This window comes from Tigriopus californicus, chromosome 2 (assembly GCF_007210705.1).
Source record: "Tigriopus californicus strain San Diego chromosome 2, Tcal_SD_v2.1, whole genome shotgun sequence".
NCBI classification, from domain to species: Eukaryota; Metazoa; Arthropoda; class Copepoda; order Harpacticoida; family Harpacticidae; genus Tigriopus; species Tigriopus californicus.
In genome coordinates this window covers 8,477,297-8,490,540 of record NC_081441.1, presented here as the reverse complement: position 1 = coordinate 8,490,540, position 13,244 = coordinate 8,477,297, and the positions used below count along the sequence as shown (strand labels likewise).

Sequence of the window (13,244 nt, the reverse complement as noted above, 5' to 3'; positions counted from 1 at the left end):
AAAAAGAGAATCCATTGCAGCTTTGCTGTGTGCAGAATAAACTTCTACAGAAGTAAGTTTGAACCTTAAAATGGCCTACCAGACAATTTACAATGTCAAAAAATATCTTGATTGGCATGTTGACCCTCATCCCCCTCCTACGAAAGTAGGAACACCAACAGTTAGAACTACAAGAGTGGTAGCTGGAATAAAAAGATGAATTAAGGCAGTTCCAAACAAACCAATGTGTCGCATTAGATTGGACCTCTAATCTGGTTCCAGAGGGATTCACAAGTAGCCTAAAACCAGCCCTTTGTCTTTGAACATGACTCTGCTCTTGTTCATTCAACCAAAAAGACAATTTCCTATTTGGCTAATGAGAGAATCCTGTTTTGGAAGCCTAAACTATGGCCCCCAAATTCTCCAGATCTTAAAACTCTGGTGGATGCCTAAGTTCTAGGCCACCGATTTGAAGCACCATGGAAAAAATCCCTCCATCCAAAATCCGCACTTTTTTTCACCATGTTAGGACCAGATTGGCTAAAGTCTATGATTCAAAAGGATCCTATTTCGAAAACTATGCATTAAATAAAAATGTTAAAAAATGACGCAGATATAAAATAATCTAATCTATTATATGTTAGAATTTGAGCTCCAAAAATTTTCATCTAAAAAATTATGATGCTTTTCAGTGAAAGCAGTGAATTCTTCTAACCTTATCCTCGACACCCGGTACAAGAAAAGAGGCAGAAACGCACTTTTAAACAAATGAGGATGTTGAAAGAGAAGGAACGAGGACTTTTTCAATCAATAAGCCAACGTCAGGGTCTTACAATCTCGTGTTGACAAGGACCGGATTTCAGCAATATATAGATCCCTCTCCGGCACGCATAGGAAACCAAACGCCACCATTAGAAATCTTAATTCATGGCACTGTGTTCACGAGTGGCCGGAATCTAATTTTACAGCCACTCGTGAAGAAAATAGACATTCTCTAATGTCAAATTTGGCTTCAAGTGGTTTCGAGGGAAAATCATACCTGGAATACCTTGCAAACCCTTGCTCTTCTCTCCAAACTCGACGGCGTGATATTCGGACATTTAGGCAAGCGCTGGTACCAGCAAACAAACTTGCCTGCCATGCAAGTGATGCAAAATTGGCGTTTCAAACTGGTTTTAACGAAGCTGACCTTTCCTCATATAGCAATGCGAAAGAAGGGTCAGCTTTTCAAAAACGTGTTTGAAAGCCCCAACTTGCATCACTGACACTGGTACCAGCAAACAAACGAACTGCCAGAGCTTGCCTAAACGTCCCATACCGAACACATTGAAGGTGTCTTGACCATGTCGACTTTTCTTCAAGCTCAGTTGATTTTATAAACTCCACGCAAAGAATGTCCCGACATTGAAGAAAATTTCTAATTTCTACCTACCTATAAAACAAAAGTAAAGACGTACAGTCCAAATTGTATAACTTTTTATAAGACAAGAGGTATCACAATTCCTACAAGTTTAACAAAACACATTAAAGCACCGATACATAAATAAAAAGCCAACCAACCCTTGGATATGGTGGATTCTTATTCGCAACTAAGAAGAGTATTATTTGAATTATCGTCATTCATGATCTTGATGAAAATATTTGTATCGTACCTTTAGAAAAGATGTATGCTGCCGGTCTTGAGGTTAATGACTTTCATCTGAAATCAGACCCACATGATGCGACCCGAGTCCCTCAAGGCTTGAATGCACGGACTTCACTTGGCGCTTATGCCTTTGCAGATCCTGAATCATTTGGTACAAGTTCAAGCACCACAAGACCACCACACCCTCTCGAGTGCCTAAATAGATGTGAAGCAAGAAATTGAATGATGTGTTGAACCTATTCCACTAGCGGTTAAAATCTCAAGAAAACTATACAAAGCATGGAATTCATTTCAACCGGTCGGCATTAGAGCCTCCAAACTTCTTTCATTAAAGCTGACCCCCTATTTGAATTCGTTGTGGCGTGTTTTTGAACAATCATAACTCAAAGCGTGGCTCAGCAACCGAAAAAATGCCACGCTAGGATTTATAGTTTTGTTCTACTAGCGCGAGGCTGCTGCAATATTTCGGGCATTTCGTGGCTGGGGTTCACAGCTAACCAGTGGGAAGGTTCAGGTCAGTTGGGCTAGTATAAATAGAGGAGCCTCTCAGCACGGAATCATCAGTCTTCTCCAGGATCTTGCCAAGTTAACTCCTTCATTACAAAATAATTCTCAGAATTATGTATACCTCGATTTTCATCGCCTTTGTGTTCTTGGCTTCGTGCCAACAATTTGCCTTTGCCACGGCAATAAATCCAGCCTCCCCATTCATCAATCCGAATACCGACAACAACGACAGCAATGCCCCAAGAATCAGGACCGGGAACTCCCACAATTCGTCGTTTTGACATTTGACGATGCTGTCAACAACGAGTTGTGGGAAGCCTCTACAAGGACCTGTTCGACGATCTGACCGATGCCTACACCCGATGTGACGTTAAGGCTACGTTCTTCGTAAGCCATAACACACGACACTATGCCAAGGTGAACCAACTTTACAACGACGGACACGAGATTGCCTTGCACTCCTACTCGCATGGAGGGGATGGTCAAGATTCCGAGTCCTTGGTGAGGAAGTTCCGCATGGGCGATGGGAGTTGGAGATCCACAGAACATCAACGCCATGATTGAACACGCCTTCCTTCCCAAAGAGACATACTTTGGTTGGCGATCTCCCTTTTTGTTTACGGCGGGCGACGAAAGCTTCATGGCTCTGAATAAGAGTAATATTCTCTACGATTCGAGTCTGTCGTTCTACGAAAAGTCGTGGCCGTATCCCATGTTGAAGACGGAAAAAACACGGTCTTGCTTGATCAAGCCTTGCCCACCCGTTCGGACTACCTTCTTTGGAGGCTCCTTGAGTGTCTGGACGGGGATTGACGCGAGGTGTGTGCCATGATGGACGCCTGCAGGTATGGATCCACCAGAGAAGAGGCCTTCGAGGTGATGATGGCCAACTTCAGGAGGTTCCAAGGGGAAGGCGCTCCTATGCCGATTTCATCCATGGGGAGCCCTCAACAACGGCGCCAACTCGCCCTTGCTTTGGCATTTCGGACTTTCTGAGGACCCTTTTAGGCATGCGGGACGTTCATTTCGTGACGATGAAGCAACTTGTGGCATTTTCGCGATCCCCCATGACCACTCTGCAATACATGAGAGTGGCCAGAAGAGCCTGTGCGACATTCCGACCCGAGAAGTCCTGTCAACCTAAAAGGCGGCTTGCGAGTTCAGGAGCAAAGAGGGTGGAAACTCGGTGTATCTGAACACGTGCGCCAAGCGGTGTCCCTCGCAAAGGTTGGAAATCACCTTCAACTACTTTGGTGGGTCGTGTTGCGAGGCTGTGTAGTGTTTTCGCTGTCCACAACTGGATCAAGGGGGATCTTTCAAATCCACGTGTATTGTTTCATGAGTTTAATTACGCACTCAGTTTATGTCAAATAAAGTGTATTCCATCGTCATCATTTCTTACTTTCTCATTTAGATGAAAAAACCTTTGAAAAGGTTATGGGGATGATTCAAATTTAGTACTGAAACACAGCCAGAAAGGCTAATGGTAAGTTCTAAGCAAATATAAATTGCCTAATAGTGATGTTACACTTTTTCAATCAAAAATCTGCTCTAAGACACTTTCTCTTACAGAGGCTTGGAGAGCCTGAAAAAAGACTATTCAAACCTTAGTGACAGATATGATGTCAAGTCGGGTGATTGAGAGAATCAATTTTAGGTCCTCTTGTTTCATCATCTTCATTGCTCCGCTTCAGAAGCTTGGTAGTACTATTGTCAGTATCTCTTTCCATGCTGATTATACAAAATTGGTATGTGGCAGTGTTGGTCAGAATTCCGATGGTCTGATAGACGTGACCAAATATAATCTTGGTTGCTAAGAGTAATATAGCCTTGAAAGGAATGAAATTCCGCTCAATGATATTTGGTCGATGCCATTCAATTTTATTAATCAATTTAGTTCGATTTTATTTCTCGAAATATCCAACATCATTACGCAAATCATGAGAGGCGTGTTAGTTGCAGTTTAGTTGCATGTTGAAGACAACAGAAATATGCAACTCTTGCTATCACCTGATAATGGGGGATTTTAATTTTCCTCCAAGCGGTTGTTTTAAAAAACTGGGGATTTTGTGCAAAACACGTAACTGCTTACCCGTGCAATCGTTTAAATTCGATTGCGTCGACCAAAAAATCCGAATTTTTTTTGCTATTGAATGCCTTAATTGAAAACCAACGCTATGGAACGAGAAACAAAATTGTACGAGAGGTTAGACATAATTCAAAAGCCTTCTACTCCAGAAGACAATCGAAACCTTCTATTGGACCATTTCGAGTGAATGACAAAGTGTTTACACGCTCAGATCAACTAGCAAACTTACTGGGCGAACAAGTTGCATCTCCATTTTCGTCCCCAACCAGTTGCACTGCCTCTAGCGTTCTCCACATGGATCATGACAATCAATCACTAGCTGATATGATACTTGACGTACACTATGTTGCCAAAGCAATCAAAGTAGCGCCCCAGGCCCTGATGGGCGCGCGGTCCAATTAATAAAACGCACTTTAGATGCGGTGGCTCCATTCCTGCTTTACGCAATTGAACCCATCATTAGGAGAACACGGTGTTACTCACAATACTGATAAAGTTTTTTTGCAAATGCCAAGACTTATAATAACGATTTTCGTTTTTATTTGAAACAAAAAGAACATTTTTTGTAAAAAATCATTTTGGATTCTACCTCTCGCATGATCGTGAAGAGTGGTAAAAAGTTAAGTGTTGGAGGAGATGGTTCTTTATGAAGCTCTAGACCGAAGTGGCGGGCTGCCTGAACAAAAGCTGTACCAGCTGACCGGCAAGCTCAGAACTGTACATGATTAATGGTGCGTCTACACGAGAAACATTCTGTCACAAAGTTTGCCTAACAATTTCGGAAATGTTTGGTATTTGACAAACAGTTCATCTCTGAGCCGTCTACACGTGAAACTACCCGATCAAAACAGTTCGACAAATATTTTGATGTAGATTTCTAATCAGATGAACTTGCAAGTGATCGTATCATTTCCCAATGGGTCTTTCATTCAATATTTTATGTTATGCACGGTAAACAAAATGATTAGTATAATGAGCATAGGAAAACTGAGGAATTAAATTTGAAAAAACACCGATGGGCACTATCTTGATGAGAATGTTTCGCTTTCCATCTTCCATCATTTGATCTGGCTTTCATGGCTAAAATTGGCGGGCGGGAAATGGACGAAAGGGCAGCCAAAAGTGACTGGCTGGTCTGGAGGCTGGGGTCTCAAGGGTGTATGTACGTAGAGGACCGATCATGGGCGTGTGTGTCCGGCCAAGAACCTCCAGGTATGGGCCGATGATTCCGTTGTCTCTGATGATCTGATCCAACTTCAATCGGATCAGTCTTTTTTGGACGAGTCAAGGAATTATCCATTCCATCCATCCATCCATCTAGCTTTGGGTTGGCTCGCTCAAGTCTTGCTCACAGACGGATGTAAAAGAAGGGGCCGGGACCATGGCCGGGCTGAGCCCGAGGACAGGCCCAGGGTGGGTGGGTTTACTGGGGTCGACACTTCCCTTGTCTGGACGCGGAGGACATGAATCCGGATTCGGGAGATAGGCGTTGTTGGTTGGTTGATCGATAGATCTATCGATCATCATTATTCAATCCTCGATAGGAGATGGAAGTTGTGACTACTGAATTAAGAGGGAATGGGATGACGTCTGATGACTTTGAATATTGATTCACAATTCCAGGCCCCTTCATACTCCAAGTTGGGGTTATCCTGTGTCAAAATGAACCACAATCAATACATTTTTCTCTGTGATAAGCCATCATGGATCGAATGAGTCAAGTTCCATAATTACTGAAAATGGACACCTTGGTTGGAAGGGCTGGGAGGATGCTGTCGTCCATGAAATATTTGCTCTTGGGCAAACAAACTTTAAACATGTTCAAATCGAGAAATGTTTGTGAAATGCTGGTGAAATGCAAACAATGTTTGTCAAATGGCTAATTATTTGCCGAATTATTTGTCGTGTAGACGCACCATAATTAACTGAAGTGAACAAACATGCAATCATCCCAACCTCAGATTAGAATATTAATCCAATTAAAACCTACAAAGAGAAAGCATTTAAAAAACGTAATCAATAGATGTTGGAAGTAACCTTAGGGCGTTTCCAACTAAAGTTTTATTCAAATCCATAGAGCAAACTATAAGATATCTCGTTTTAAAAGATTGCATTTTCATCGAATTTGACAGCAAATTGCTCCGGTTATAGCTTAAAGCAATTGCCAAGAAATATAATAAGCTTTTTCTATGCCTAAAATATAAATGAAATTTTTTCACTTTTCTGAAGCAGGTAGAAAAGCCCAAATATAGTTTGCAATATAACTGAAAAATTACTTAATGTCAATATTTCACAATTGTGGTGCCATACTTGTCAATTACAACTTTAATCAAGCTTAATCTTGAACTTAGACCAAATTCTATTGACATTGAATAAAAACATCGCAAGTACATAAAATTTGTTATTGCAAGAAGTGACAATTTTGAAAATTAAACTGTCACAGGTATCGTTCAGATATTTTAGGAACACGATAGGATATTGTAGCTTTTGGCACTTAAGTAAAATGAAAGGCAAATTTGCATGTTTTGTAAGTTTTAAGCGACATTTTTTGCTACTTTTTGCTTTTAAAGAAATCTTCAAGAAAATGGCGAAATATTATTTCTTGTCGTGCCATTTGAAAAACACAATCATATTCCTTGGGCATAACTGGAAACATAATTAGGCCATTTTCGATCTTTTAAGGCGTAAACGCAACCTTTAAGTTGTAATATCTAGGCATCTGCGGAATAGAAGTTTATGAAATTTTACGTCAATACATAACTAAGAGTATGTTTAATACTGATTGACTACGTTTTTGACAATGGTGCATTTTAATGCATTTGAGTTATTTAACACACTTATCTGAGCTACTTTTAGACATATGTATTTCACAAAAGTTGTTCCTTTTGTCTCTTTGACAAAGAAAAACATATCTAGATGTCTTGGTATTTGAGCAAACACTTAACCAGAAAATATAACCACGGTGAGAAGGAAATCACCAATATTGTGTCCATAGGGAAATTCTGAAGCAAAAATTACAATGAAGAGGTAAGAAAGAATGAGCAAGTAGTGACACTTCTGGTACTTAATGCTCTAAACTCTCATTTAAGTCTTATTGAAAGTGGCAGAAACATGTGCATGTCTCTTGTTTTCAACCAAAGTTTCTGTTTGTCCATGCATAAATAATAGAGGGAGGTGATATGAAGCCAAAGCAAAAAAAAACATTTGGAATTCCTCAAAAATTATTTCGTTTTGAAATCAGTTCATTTTGAAATTCAGTAAGAGTTATCATACTAATCCAAAAAATTTGATATGCTCACTTCTTAAAATGTAATGATGAAAGCTGAGTCTTGGGTTTGTGGCGTAATCACCCAAATATCTGATAAAAGATCCTTGCAATAATTAAGGTCTAAACATATGTCATAGTTGAACAATCACCTCTATTAACTCTAAACAACTATACTAAATCAATTGTTCTTAGTCCTTTACAATATGTTCTGCAGGAATCACTGTCTCATCCTAGAATAAGAATAAAAAAAACTTTTTAGTACTCTCTTTACCACCACTAAAGTGAATGCCTAAAATCAGAAGTATGAAGAATTGGGCCTCAAATTGCCTTGACCATTGAAACGCATTATGAATTGCACAATCCAAAAAACATAAATTGGCTTTCAGTAAAAGTTATTAAGCAGATTTCCTTAGCTGTTTGAAGTCCTAGTTGTTTTCAAAAGATATACAAATTGGTTTTAACATGCCACTCATACTTTGGAAAGTACATGGTGGAATTAAGTTCTTTAATCTAATTCTCAACTCTTATTATTCAAATTGCAGCTATTCAATTTTTGTATCTTTAAGTTGCTCCCAGACCTCTCAATAAGCCTGGAAGATTTACGTACTTGTTTTTGTTAAAATATGTCAGTGTATGTGAAAGATAACCAAAGTTACTGATTGTTAATGTTTGTTTAGGAGAATTGCAACAATGAGCTGAAAGGTCTTTGAAAATCCCTATGATCGAGGATTTTCCAAGGACAAAATAAACAAATTTTTAAGTAGCATTCCAGATCAACCCTACATTCCAGGCCTAGCTCGGTCTGCCAACTCAAACTTGTTGGTAGACCAAACAACATGCAAAGATTGAAAGGTAATTAATAGACGACTTATAACCTTTCATTTCAATAGCACTGGGGATTACATTCCTTGTAGCGGTTAGAAAAGCCCGTGAAAAGGCAAACAAAAAAACCAGAAGGAATCACATTGAAGGAGCTCCTTTAAATTGAAAAAAATGTTCTTGAACCTCAATTACTTGAAAAAAACCAGTACATAATACCTTTCCCACCCTAACTTTTACATATTTTTTGGATTGTAGGAGTTATAACGCACCTCATGAACTTGCTGTCATAGTTCAACATCGTGCTGTTTCCAATTCAATTCAACATGAGGAAGACATTTTGTGGAAACTGAGAAGCTCATTTTCAATTCATTTTCAATTTTGTTATGACAGAGTTGCATTGAAATCATTTAGATTTGATTGTAATATCCAAGTGGAAGGTTCAAGTTATTTTTGAAAGCTTAATATTGATTTAAGCTAATGAAACTAGAAGCTCGTTTTTGGATAAAGATGAAAGAAGAGTTTTGCAAATATCATACTATGTTAGGTATTATGTCTCGCTTTTACAAATGGCAATAAGTGCGCATTGAGGTTATATCTTGGGTTTGTCAAGGGACGAGAGTTTTACTAACACTACTGGAATTTGCATTCTTAGCTTTAAAGAAGAATTAATAATAGAAAATTAGGAACTAAAAATAGGGCAATTGTCTTAATAATTCGTAATTATTGATATTTTTGTATTTTCCATGAAGAAAGAAGCACTGAAAATGATGTCAAGGGTGCTCTTCCTAACAAAGAGAGAGATCGCCTCTTTCCCCTCTATGGGTCACCTTCTTTTTGCCGTGCGCCATCCAGATCTTCTAGAAATTCATTGCTTGGACACAAGAGAGTCTCGGTCCGTATTTCCAATGGGCAAGCTACCAAGAAGTGAGGTCCCAATGCCATCTAATACAAGGCCAACAATTTGTACATTCCCAGCGCATTTCGCTGAGAAAGTGGGTGGAAAAAAGTCCGTTTGGTAACAGACTACCGACAACTTAATAAGTCTGTGCGTCGACCAATCCATCCCTTTTCTTCGCTACCGGATTTCATCAAGCAAATCAAGCCAGATTCGCATGGTTTGCTAAAACTGACGCGGTACATAGTTATTTTCAAGTACCATTGGATCCGGAAAGCGCTCTACTGATTGCATTTCTTCTACCGAGAGGAAAATTCATCTACAATGTGGCTCCAATGGGATTTATTGCAAGTTCCGACGAGTTCAACTTACGATCGGACAAGGCAGTGGAAGGCTTGGAATATCTTCTCAAAATCGTAGATGACATGCTAGTTCAAGCACCTACGAGAGAGTTATGCTTCAATTTGTCTACGGGAAGTGTTGCTTCGATGCAGAGAAGCAGGGATAAAATTAAGAGTTTCGAAACTGGCTAGTTTGCGGGTTTTGTGGTCAGCCCGGAGGGTGTTCAACTTGATCCAGACAAAGTCATAGCTTTGAATTCCTCACGCCAAAAAACATCACGGACTTAAGAACATTTATGGGGCTTGCCAATCAGCTTGGGCACTTCATCCCTGACCTGGCACATTCCACAATAAAATTGTTTGAACTCATGAAGAAACGACATGCGTTTGTTTAGCAGGATCAACATGACCAGGAATTTCGACATGCCAAGAACATATTGTGCTTCCAACCGTGGTCGAACCGTTTGATCCTTCACTTAAAACGGAGCTATTGACGGATGCATCACGGTTGCACGGTCTTGGATATGCTCTAGTGCAACGTGAAATCAGTGGAAACCCTCGGCTAATTCAGTGTGGATCGAGGTCCTTGTCACCTACTCAGGCAAATTATGCCACGATCGAATGGGAATGCTCAGCCATATTATTGGCAGTTCAAAAGTGTTATTACTATTTACGTGGACTGACGGGTTTCAAAATAGTCACCGATCATTGTCCTTTGGTGGGGATTTTTCAGAACCCTCTCTCTCCCATCGCCAATGATCGACTCCAACGCATTCGGATAAGCCTGGTCATGTACGTATTCAGTGTGGAATGGATTGGGGGAAAAACTCACCACATCGCGGACGCACTCAGTCGAGCACCTTATTTCCCGGCTGACCACGACTTAGACGTTGTAATGTGTTCAGCGATTGACACATCTGATCCAGCACTCCATCTGATCATCGAAAACATAGATGATGAATATAAGGCGCTTCGTGATTGTGTTTCATCGGGTGCGGAATTTTTGGCCGACCTTAGTCCATACGTTGGTTTGGCTGATGGTCTCCGTGTGGAGGATGAAGTTCTCTTGCATAGATCGCGTCTGGTAGTTCCTCAACCTGCAAGAAAAAGGATTTTGGGCTGACTTCATGCCTCGTATTCTGGAGTGACCAAAACATGTACACTTGCTCGCCAGCTTTATATTTGGCCTGGAATGCAAAATAATATTAAGGTCAGGACTGCCGGATGTGACGCTTGTATTGGGTGTCTTCCCTCTCAGCCAGCCGAAACAATTTTGGTGGACGAGGCCGAATATCCTGTGGAGAAAGTTGGCGCTGATCTATTTGAGTTATAAGGACGGCACTGAACATTACTCGTGGACAGATTTAGTGGCTATCCGTTTGTGTATGCGTGATCTGTTGAGTGAATCAGTTTGTAAACGTTTGCTTAACTGGTTTCTTCAATTCTGATTTCCAAGAGTTATTAAAAGTGATAATGGACCGCAGTTGGGGCGTCTCTTTAAGGAATTCTGTAGACTTCTGTAGACTTCTGTAGCGGCAGTCAAGTCTGTCACGCATTTACTCCAAAAGGTGAAGTGTGAACAAACTTTCGGGAGGCTTTATTGGAGTGGTACCTCACTCCAAGAGCCGACGGGTTTAGCCCGGCATACGTTTTTTTGGGTCGCAATATTCGGAGAAAATTGGCAGATGCGCGTGATCCTGTTCAACCACCGGCTGATTTCAGCGCAGCTAGACGGGCTACCGATCAAGACACAAGCCGTTTTAGCTGTTGCAGGGACAGTTGACCTTAATGTGAATTTCCTGGATTTGTTCAACATTTACATTAGCCAATGTCTGTTCTGGAATGTTTTTTATCCATGTGTTGTGCACTCTGGATAGCTATAGAATTCTATCAAAGTCTTGCACCTTTACTTCTTCGTGTCAATGAACCGGCAAAGCGAGTTTTGGATTAATTCCTGAACGTTGGACACAAAGTTCCATTACAAGGGTTGATCCCTATCAAGTCTTATTCAAATTGATCCCCACAGCTTTGGTTGGTGACTCTGATAAGTATTTTGGAAGAAAAAATCAACCGCAAACCATTCACCATAAAACCAGGTCTTTCAAAACCGTTCCTGTCCAGTGATCATGATCCTTGCCATAAAAAATTGAGACAAAACCTTTTTCATTTTAAGTGGGAATTCCATCAGTGAAACAACACCTGGTTGTAGGTGAATGAATGCCCGAGATCCTCTTTACTTATTTCTGTCAATGGTTTTGCTCCCCTGATCAGCTTTCGCTTTTCATGGCTCAAGGCACCGTGAACCAGTTTTTTTTTCATCAAATATGACTTGCTGGGAAATCATTCCCGAGCATCGGTTAGAAAACCGTAAAAAATATATTTTAAAATATGCGTATGTTTAACGTTTTTTTTCTATCTCAGCAGGGCCAAAGGAACTGGAAATACTGAAACTGGTTGTTAAACATGATCAAAAAATATTTATTCGTGTTTTTGTACAACAGAACATCACCGTATTATCACAGTCAGAATAAATTTATGGTCACAGGTCTGAACTTGAAGGAGCATTTTTAAGCTTTCACAAGAAACATGTTACTCGTCGGCATCAGCATCATCACATGACAAAAGACGTTGTAAAACCATCGCACATGACACAACGATTGATATAAATAATGATGAAGCTATTGATCAAAGATCACATATGGTTTGAGGCCCAATTCAAGTTTGTTGTCATGTTGCCTTCTTTGCGTTTCCTGTCCAAACGATGACTTTTCGGTCATCTCCCCCAGTGACAATGAAATTTCCGTCTTCCGATACGGCTATGGCCGTTACTGGGCCTTTATGGGCCAGGATTTTGAAGAGTGGCTCCCCACTGAGCATGTTCCACCCCAACAGATGGCCCGATCCACCTCCCAGAATGGCTGTTTGACCATCCCAAGCCAAGCAATTCAGCTCCTCACCAAGATCTAAGGAGACGAATGATTATGTAAGGAAACTTCCATTAGAATTCCCTCGGTCGTAGAGGGCCAAACAATATAGCTCGCTATGTGAATTGTGACTGATGTGTCCTGATAACTTTTCAATGCACTGACAAAAGAAGAACGAAATCGCATACAAATCATTAGCTAGAACTTATCATTGATAAGTTATCAACAGTAGCGTTGATAGCACAACGTTGTTTTTGTTTGAAAAACCTTTTAAGTCTCGCCTGTAGTTAAATTTCTTTAAAGTCTCAAATGTATTGGATCAATCATATTTTTCAACATGATTTCAGTAAGTGCTAGTGCTAAAGCTCTATTAGGTCTTTCTTACTTGTTCTGGTGGAATAGATTGGAGGTCGCCTTGACTTGACCGTGGCTTAAAACCTTTGCTATCAGATCGACTCGTATAAAAGTATTTTTAATGATCTTTTTGACTTCATTTTTTTCCTCAAATCAACCTAAGTTAATCCGCTTTTCCACCGGCATTTCAAAATTTATACTTTCTACCATGACTCTAAAATACTAGTGCAAACGTAGCGTCTAACTTTTCTGACTTTTCAATGACACAAGAGGTCTCTTATTCCTGCCAACCAACCCTTGGATATGGTGGATTCTTATTCGAAAACTAAGAGAGGTATTATTTGATTATCGTCATTCATGATCTTGATGAAAATATTTGTATCGTACCTTTAGAAAAGAGTATGCTGCCGGTCTTGAGGT

At 40.2% G+C, this 13,244-nt stretch overlaps 1 protein-coding gene and 1 pseudogene across 1 annotated transcript in view; one reads left to right on the top strand and one right to left on the bottom strand.

Moving 5' to 3' along the window:
* The first annotated feature begins 1,748 nt into the window (after positions 1-1,748).
* Positions 1,749-3,544, top strand: LOC131892670 (chitin deacetylase 7-like; annotated as a pseudogene).
* Positions 3,545-11,997: 8,453 nt separating this feature from the next.
* Positions 11,998-13,244, bottom strand: part of LOC131893594 (protein FAN-like) — a gene marked incomplete in the record, with an annotated part of 3,606 nt that continues 2,359 nt past the window's right edge. Inside the window, 2 exon segments of the mRNA XM_059243684.1 lie at positions 11,998-12,509; positions 13,212-13,244. Coding sequence (XP_059099667.1) covers positions 12,274-12,509; positions 13,212-13,244 — 269 coding nt within the window.